Source organism: Cyprinus carpio, chromosome B13 (assembly GCF_018340385.1).
Source record: "Cyprinus carpio isolate SPL01 chromosome B13, ASM1834038v1, whole genome shotgun sequence".
Classification (NCBI taxonomy): domain Eukaryota; kingdom Metazoa; phylum Chordata; class Actinopteri; order Cypriniformes; family Cyprinidae; genus Cyprinus; species Cyprinus carpio.
Window position 1 is genome coordinate 12,044,158 of NC_056609.1, and position 9,561 is coordinate 12,053,718.

Consider the following 9,561-nt stretch of genomic DNA (forward strand, 5'->3'; position numbering starts at 1 on the left):
CCGCCTCTTTATGCTCTGAATGTGACTGAGCAGAAAGACTCAAGTTAGGATATTTTATTTCAGAAACATTTCTGGAAATCATTATTGACTGTGCATGATCAATATTGAGCAGTACACAAAAGCAAAACAAATATTAGCGCAAATATTCCCCTGAATTACAGTAACTTATCTAGCAAACCTACAATAACCAGATAAAATACTCATAAGATCAGGAGTAACATTAACACATACAGTGCATTTAAAATCAGGTTCGATCATTTCACATCAAAAGTGTGGATAAAGCGCAGTGTCTGATTAAAAATGACATGAATTACATTTAAAAGTGTACATGTAATGCATTCAGTCATTTCCAATGCTGTTCATGTAGCAGTTTACCCTTACACAGATAACTTGATGCGAATAGCATGAATCTTATGTTGTTTCTGCAGCTCAAACGATAGAGCAACGCCGCCAGCAACCCCAAAGAACACAAGTTTACATCTCAGAGAATGTGTGAACTTAAAAATATACCTAGAATACAGTGTACAATCTTTTTCAACTACATATCGATGTATTACTGTTGTGCACTGGACTTGGAGACTTCTGCAGACACAACACTTACATATCAGCAATATAAACAATATAATCTTGGGCCATGGGGCACTTGGTTCTGTTTGCATTTAGCCTAATCTATCTTAACAGTTATACCACTATAGGTAACTCTTATAGCAGGGATTAGGAGAACACATTTGATTTTTGTCAAAAGTGGACAGCGTTCTGTGTGTGTGGACACTTTGAAACTCTTACAGGGGTCCAACTGTCCAGAAAATATGGGACAGTGATGGAGAAAGAGTTCCTTAAGGAGAGGGCTGGAGCAATTGTCCAGTCCATGTAATATGTTCCAAATGAGTTTTTCATAAATGCTCCTTATATTCATGGTCTGTCACACACAGGATATATTCTTCTATATATCCTCACCACAATTCACAATACATCAAATTGTTGTACAATGTAGTACCAGTCAAACTGGGTCCTCCAAATTACTTTGAAGCTCCATGACAATCAATTTACTAGTGAAACATTTCACAGATGCAATGGCAGTCAAATTCATTATTGGCCCTGGCGTACAAGGCATATCTATGTAAGGCACGTGGCAAACCATTACATATAGACCTATATGTGCACACATGAAATAATACATGAGGATAAAACCACTGGAGAGTTTGGAGAAAGAGATCATGTTGGACAACTAAAATCTCAGTCTGTTCCTTATAGCAAGCTATCGAATGGTTATAGAAGACTTGGTATATAGCACAAACCTTACAGGGACTACTTTTATTGTACGTTTTGTCCTTTTCTTCAACACCAGTTACTATCCGCTGTTATTTATGGAAAAGAGCAGCCTGGACATTTCACTTAATAAGCCCCTTTGTGTTTCATTGAAAAAAAAAGTCATGGGGATTCATGCAACACGAGAGTGAGTACATGATGATGAAATTTTCATTTGTGGGTGAACTTCCAGGCCAAGAATGCAGCAGAAAGACCAATCCCTGCAGCAGCAATAAGGTGGAAGTTGTTTATCCTGAATAACTCTGGGCGCCCCTCTCCTCTCTGCTCTGGCCTAGCAGCACTGGATTCTTCCTCTCGAATGCTGATGGTGGTTGACTTCTTACGGTCATGCCCAGATGGCTCAGAAAGAAGAACTGCACTTTCTGTGCCAACATAGTTCAGGGTACGCTGGTCCTCAGAGATGACTCTGCTACGTTGCAGCATGCTTGGTGGCTGACCATTCATATTTTCAGCAGATGGCTCTTCAGCATACCGGATTACATTTATCTGAGTATGATTCTCGTAGAAAGATTCATAGTGGTCCTCCTCAGGCTGGTTATGGGTCAAGGGAGCAGCATTGTATGGAGGGTCTTGAAAGGACTGAGTAGCAGAATCAAAGGGAGCGGAGTTCTGGTCTGCAAGACTATTAGACTCTCCAAGTTCTGTGGAAGAGTCTGTCGCGTTACTGATCTCCAAATCATCTGAAACCACTGAGCAAGGCTCCTCTTGAAAGACAGGAAGAATCTCTGCTCTGTTCTGCTGGGGTTCTGGAGGCTGAAGGACACCAGGCTTGCTGAAATATTCCTGGTTGATGGAAGAAGGAGATGCATTAACCACCTCAGCAGGTGCAGAAGATGTTGCCTGAGATGTTCTGGTAGAATTTGTTGGAGCATTATTGAAAACTGGCAACCCAACAGTGTTGTTCCTCTGAATCCCCTGCAGAGAAAACAGAAGATTAAGCCACAAAATAACAACAGATTAACCACTGGAAAAACTTGAAATAGAGTGAACTTGAAATAATGAACTTGCTGTGTCACAGATTTGCTTAAGAACAACAGTAAAGTGCTTTGTGTTGAGCATTACCCCATTTGCAGTTGGGTCAGAGATCTCTTCCGGCTCCTGAAATGTCCTTTGCATTCTCAATGAGGGATTAGTGTCTTGGACAGGAAGTCTCTCAGAAGTGTCAATATCTTTGTCTGCTGTTGGCACCTGGGTGTTCTTTGACTTCGGAGAAGTCTGGGAGGTGGTGTAAGGCTTTGTTATTTGGTTTTGAGCAGTGGAAGTGTCTGAGGAGGATGTTTGAGCACTTGAGGTGGAGAGGAGAGCTTCACCAGTTGATGAGGAGATGGTGGTTCGGTCTGTTAAAGCCAAGCCATCTGAATTATCTAAAGCAGGTGTTTTGTTCTCAGCGGTTGGAACAGGTAAAGACACTTCAGAAACTGAGCCTACAGGAGGGTGAAGTGCTTGGGAAGTAGCTACAACAGGAGGTGCTACTTCAGCTTGGGAAACTGGTTCAGGAGAAGGTGCTGGAACTGGAGTAGGAGGTTTAACAGGAGCAGGAGATGGTTCTAGGGCTGCAGCGTTGGAAGGGGCCATTGAACTTGCTGGGGCTCCCCCTGAGGGTGGAATCAGCAGATGAGGTGTGGTCGCTGGGACTGCATGAACTGTCACTGTGGTTGTGGTTGTTGTGGAACCAGATGAAGTAGAAGCAGCACCTGCTGCAGGTGCTGGTCTGGGTTTAGGAGCAGCAGGAGCAGCATTATCTATAGATAAAGAAAAAAGGCATTCATAAAATAACGTCCCTCCTTTTCATAATTTGTTTTGCACACAAGCAAGAAAGCTCTTACTTGTGATGCCCCTGATCCTGTCATAAGTAGCTCTCATCTCATTAGCCAGTTCCCTATGTTCACAGTTCCGGAGTGCAGTGATGAACTCATCAGGCCATTTCTCACGTCTGCGTAGATTGTCCAGAAGTGTCTGCATAGCAGTGAAGTTTCCAGAAGTTTCTCTCTTGGCTTCGACCTCTTCCTGCAAAAACACAAATTGAATTAAAAGAAATAATTGACCTAAGCCTTTTGCTTTTGCATATCTAGATATAATTGTGATGTTATATGTAGTTAAATGTAGTTCTGCTTACCCTATCAGTGAGTGTGAGGCATGGCAGGTGAGGTAAGATATCTCTCACTTTGACCGTTGATGAAAAACGAGCCAAATTCGGCCTTATTGCCTCGTTATAAAATTGTTCACGTGTAAATGACATTTTTGCACTTATAAAGAAAGAATGACAGAAATCAGTGTTATTTAGTGGTTTATTGTAATTAATAACACTAAATCAGGGGTGTCCAAACTTGGCTCCAGAGGGACACTGACTGTCCTGCAAAGTTTAGCTCCAGCTTGCCTGAACACACCGGCCTGGTAGTATCTAGTATGCCTAGATTAGCTTGTTTAATGGTGTTTAATTGGGGTTGGAGCAAAACTCTGCAGGACAGTTGCCCTCCAGGAGCAGGAATGGACACCCCTGCACTAAATAAAACACATACTTGAAAATAACTACCTGCTTTAAATAGTAAAATTCAACAGCCTTTTCTTTGTGTCCCTGAATCTGGACTCCAAATCAGACCTGGGAAAAGAATTAGAGAGAATTATTGCAAATGCAATCTTCAAAGTTTGAGAGGGTTATAATTAAAACTGAATTAGAATGTTAGATAATCAGCTGGGCAGAGTTCAGTCTACTGACAATGCTAGAAATATGATTGCATCATCTCATTTAATCCATCCTGCTTCAGCACTTCTGGATGTGGGAAGCCTTGAAAGTGAAAGTGAAAGTGAAAATGAAAACTGGTGTATGCATGAGAATTTTGGGGAAATCCTTAAGTTTCCATTTGGCCTTCATTAGAAAACACTTTCAAACAACAGATGAAACAGAAATGCATTTGATATAACCGGTGTGACAAATGTTTGTAAAATCTAGATCGGATATGAGGAACGTAATGCAGATTTTGCATCATTTTTGCAACATTGACTCATCAATACTGGGGATGTCCCTGAATGAGCAATCCTCATATCCACTCTACATTTTAAAAACATTTGTCCCACCACTTATGTCTAATGCATTTCTGTCTTTTCTAATGATTCACATTCTTTCCCAAACTCACAGGAGTACTACATTGGTCATTATAGATCATAGCTCTGTCCATTTTTGGTTTGGCTAATGTGCTAATGACTATATAATGTAACTCTTTGATGTGCTCGATTGTAAGGGCTTATTAAATGTATTTTTAAATCATGCATTCATGTAATGACGACATACATTTTTCATTTGGTGACAGACAGATCAGAGCTGCTTTCCTGCAGACACATAATATTATTCAATTATGCTAAGCTGTATGTATGCTAAGCTTCTGAGTTCATGTACAGTATATTTGTAAATAATTTTCATTTGTGAATGAATGGGCCAAAGTGTATCTAGATAGCAAACCTTGTTTTGTGTGGTCTACTGGTGTGATACCTCAACCTGATTTTGATATCTGTATATCGGCTTGTGTCACATACAAACTCATTTATATTTAAAATTTAACAATACTGACAGGACATTGTAGCACATTTTAATAATTTGCACTTAAAACGATCTACAGTAGGCCTATTATCTAACACAACACATCACAGCTGTAACAAAGTGATTCTGACATGAGTGTATACTTCAGTATTTTTGTATGGTACGGAGTACAAAACTGATGTGAACCGGACATTACCCTGCTGGCTGAAAAATTAATGATCTCCAAAGATCAAAGCAAAAAACGACTGTTGTTCTGCAACCGTTGCTCCTCTTTCCCTCAAAATGTTCGGTTACACATATATCTGCTGTTCCCAGAAGGAGGGAAATCATGTACAAAACTGAAAAATGCCAAAAGCTAATGGTGAAGCCCTGCTTTTCAATGGATTCCTATGTTATTTGACCTGTTCAGTTCGGCTATTCACATGAAATATTTCCATTCAATATGCTCCATACAACATTTTTTTGTGGCATAAACTACCATGACACATCTACTCATTATTATTATTTATTACTGCTATTGTCCATAGTAGAAAAGTAAGAAAAATTATACAATATAATATTACTTTTAATGTTTAATACCACTTTATATAAACTGTATAATAGAAAAACTATGAATTTGATTCATAAAGTCCTGAATCAAAACTCTTAATACAAATTTGTAGGAAGACATGTATATGCTAGAAACTACATGTCCAACTCATCCATTTAAATATTTATTTATCTATCTATATATATATATATATATATATATATATATATATATATATAGATATATTAGTTTGTTTGTTTGCTCATATGTTTATACTGCACAATTCATAAAATTAAATTTCAAGCATTTAAACAAGCATTTAGGCCTACTTTTTCTATTATGAGAATTAAGAATTAAGTCGTGTATTCAAACTAAATATTCATGCCCCTTAAAAGCCAGCTCAATCAAACAAGCTCAAAAATTCAGCCCAGAGTCTTACCTTAGACAGGACTGACAAATCAGACAGTCACACAAACATCCCCTGCATCTGTGCCACATAACTACACGCGTAAAGCATTAACAAATCACAGCACATCTAGTCTTCAATCTCATAGCGAAAAGGAGGACTCCAAAAAATCATCAGAGACTTGTTTTGAGTCTGAATCTTAGTATGTTTTCACTTAAACAGCTCAGAAATTATAATCTGTTGTCAGATTCAATGACAGTATTGCTCTTCTAAACTAAGGCACTGCAGGTTAATCCATAGTTCACGTCCCTTAAAGGTCAAACATGAAATAGTTTAACTGGAACAGAGTTAGTATATGTCCTCTTGAATGATAACAGACATAAAGGTTCATTTACTGTCCTAATCCACACTAAACTAGACAGGTAGGCAGGTGCTATCCTTCCTCAGAGCTAATGTGCGGCCAGCCAAGTCCGCGACTATTCACAGTTTTTAATCAATTATTATAGGGTTTAAAGCACGAGGTTGAGGTCACAATGACAGACTGCGTAATTGGCTTATGTTCAAGGAAACTGGCAAGCCTGCTTTCATGTGGAATGTCCTCTAAACGACCGCACCATTTCCCTGTAAAATCTTGAGGAAACATTGTCAAGTATTTCGAGGTGACCAGGAAGCACCTACCTGTCTTGATATGCAGCATATACTTTAAAGTATGTATTACGTGTGCCTGGCGTAAATGATGAAGAATAACGACAAAAAGCAAACTTTGAATCCCATGCAAAAAGAGTTCAGCGAAATTTTATAATCGATATTTGAGCATGATTTTTCAGGTCAATTTACGCGGAAAACCAGGTCGCAGGAGTTACAAACATACAAAACGCGCATTCATACGTCTTAAATTATTAAAATGTGCTTTATGTAACACGTATTTTCAAGAGACGTCTGTCTGTTTGTAAGTGAAATCGTCACCTACCTTTAGCCTACTGTGCGCGAGCTATATGCAGGCCAGACGTTACTACACGAAACGCAAGTACAGTATAATTTACGCACAAAACAACTAACACTAGAAATATGAAGTGTATTTGAACTTACCCTTTAGAGGAAGGTCAGTCTGTGAGGTCTTTCGCAGACTGAACCACTAAGTTTCGATTTGCACGTCCTCCGTTCAGCGTTTAAAGCGCACCCCTCCCGTCATCACACGCGGTTTGTCTTTTTCATTGGATCTCGGAACTGTGCATCAACTTGTTACAATATTCCGCCACTGAATTCTCATATTTCCGTGTTGCAAAAAATATTTTGGAATCGTATCGTCTTGCAATAGGACAATTTTAAAAACCATAACTATTATTATTTGTATCATTTTGTTGGCAGGTGCAGCGAGCGTAGGGGACATAAATAAATAAAAATGATCCTAGGTCAGGTAGACTTTGAGATGCATGGTTACCTTTTTAATTGTACAGCTGTTAAAGGTATGGCAGTTGTAAAAACCGATAAAGACGCCACTGAACGCTGATAAACTCTGAGGGAGGGATATGCACATTCTGAACGTATAGGCTACTTAAGTTCATTTTAATGGTCTAAGACCCTCGAGCCGCCGTTTTTGTGGCCCGATGATGTTGCCACCAAAAAAAAAAAATATAAATATTAAATGTGTACAAATCTTGTGTCCAATTTCAACAGTAACTATGGAATTAATTTTCACATTTTCTGTAAAGTTAGTTACATGTAGCATGCGTGACTGTTGAGTTGCACGGTGTGTACACTGCGCAGACGCGTGTTCTCAGACATGCGCATTACATACATCTGCAGCAATGACAGAAAGAAGTGGTCTACTCCCAAAAATAAATCCTTTAGTGATCTGCGTTACCAACCTAAACAAAACCCTAAAGAGAGTGATCATCTGAGAAAGTAAAGGCTTTGAACACTATTAATACATCTGAAATATTCCCAGCAAATGTGCTTCGTTTTATTCTTGTTTTACTAAGATGTCCTTGTATTTAGTTAAAAGCCTGTGTTGCAAACACATAATAGCCTTATTAACAAAAAATAACTACTATAAAATTTACTGTGCTCCCCCGATGGATCCTATTTTGTGCCCCCTAAGCTTTCTAAATCTGAATAGCACACAGAAAAGGAGATTTTGTCAAGTCATCTAAGGAAAAGAGAAAGAGGGTGCAGCAGAATAATAACAGAGTAATAATAGTATATTTGATTATTTATGTTGCTATATGCATGTGCCCTCATATATGTATCAATGGCCAGTTCACCAAGTCACCCCAGTATATATTTCTCTAAATGGCCAGTGGATGGAGCTGTAATCCCATTTTTTGTCACCCTCTTCTCTTTATCCCATCCACCTCAGTTCCCACAGTGACTGCATCTTTCACTCTCTTCATGTGTAATGGCTATTATACTATAGAAAATACATAATATGAGCATATCTCCTAAGGCTACAGCCAATCTCTTGTGTTTGTGTGTATATGGGCCACTTAAAGCAGAATACTGTGCATGATAAATCACTGGCCTTATGTTTAGCTCAAACATAGTAAATCCAATACTGTACTTTTTAAACACTTCTTTTTCATGCTCTCTGAGTCTAAAGTAAATAGCTACCTAATATTGAGTGTATAAATAGTTGCACATTTTATAGTTAATACTTATGATTTTATAGTAAATACTTTTGGCGAAGACATTGTGAATGTACTAGATTAGTGGCATCATGTGCTTATCTCATAGAGACTTGCTATGCAAACAAAAAGAAATCTGCCAAGTCGTGCTGTGAAATGATTAGCGATTAATCACATCCAAAATAAAAGTTTTTGTTTACGTAATATATGTGTATGTACTTTGTATATTTATTATGTATATATAAACACACACATACAGTATATATTTATAAAATATTTGCATGTGTTTACATGTTTATATTTATATTAATATAATTTATATTATATAGAAATATTTTATATATAAACATAACACATTTTTCTTTAATATATACATGCATGTGTGTGTATTTATATGTAAATAATAGATAAACACAGTACACACACATATATTCTGTAAACAAAAACTTTTATTTTGGATGCAGTTAATCACGATTAATCGTTTGACAGCACTACTGCCAAGTTGCTATAAGTAATAGATAGCTGTGCAAAGTATGTTTAGCTTAGTTAATCAACGCTTATTGACAAGCTGCTAAGTAAAAATGTACATTTCCATTTGCTTGTGAATTCCAATCTCTTTTGTGGATATTATTCATTGCTGCTATATAGCCTATATAGCCTTTTTTTTTTTTACTGCATGCATGTCACAGTATGACCAGCCTAGAATGTTAAATGTCAGAGGGTATTTGTAATGTAACCAAGCAGGCTTTTAGTGGAAAGAACAGTGATCTTTTAAAAGCACCTCTTGCAAAAAGCACCTAAAGCTAATCATTCATTTGGCACTAATAGAGCCTGCACTAAAATAGCATCCACCGTGAGCTCTTGACCAACAATATTGCATGCTCACGTGGTTTTTGTGAACCTTCCTTCAATATTTAATCTTTTGATACCGCATACAAATAAAGACATCTATTAAATATATAGTATATAGTTTGTATATTTAGTAAAAAAAAAAAAAATCTAAGCATGCAAGCATATTTCTATGTAACATTTTTTAACAAATCACATTCAAAATGTTTTGAACTATTAGCACCTGCATTTTAGGTTGCATTTGAAATCAACCAAAAAGGGACTACAAAATACACATTTTAAAGCACAT

The 9,561-nt window shown here is 37.6% G+C and overlaps 1 protein-coding gene across 1 annotated transcript; it reads right to left on the reverse strand.

The window, feature by feature from the left end:
* Nucleotides 1-39: 39 nt before the first annotated feature.
* On the reverse strand, nt 40-7,126 carry mavs (mitochondrial antiviral signaling protein). The gene is made up of 6 exons (XM_019072216.2): nt 6,889-7,126; nt 3,863-3,928; nt 3,446-3,575; nt 3,156-3,336; nt 2,392-3,071; nt 40-2,244 (listed from the first exon to the last, which is right to left on the reverse strand). The coding sequence occupies exons 3-6, from the start codon at nt 3,566-3,568 to the stop codon at nt 1,480-1,482; spliced, it is 1,749 nt and encodes a 582-aa protein (XP_018927761.1). The 5' UTR covers nt 3,569-3,575; nt 3,863-3,928; nt 6,889-7,126; the 3' UTR covers nt 40-1,479.
* Between the last annotated feature and the right edge of the window lie 2,435 nt (nt 7,127-9,561).

Bases quoted from the DNA above. Each gene is read 5' to 3' on its own strand.
- mavs (XM_019072216.2), bottom strand. From the start codon at position 3,568: ATGTCATTTACACGTGAACAATTTTATAACGAGGCAATAAGGCCGAAT. The intron at 3,337-3,445 runs GTAAGCAGAACT...GTGTTTTTGCAG, and splicing joins GCCTCACACTCACTGATAGG to GAAGAGGTCGAAGCCAAGAG. The intron at 2,245-2,391 runs GTAATGCTCAAC...TTTTCTCTGCAG, and splicing joins CTGACCCAACTGCAAATGGG to GGGATTCAGAGGAACAACAC.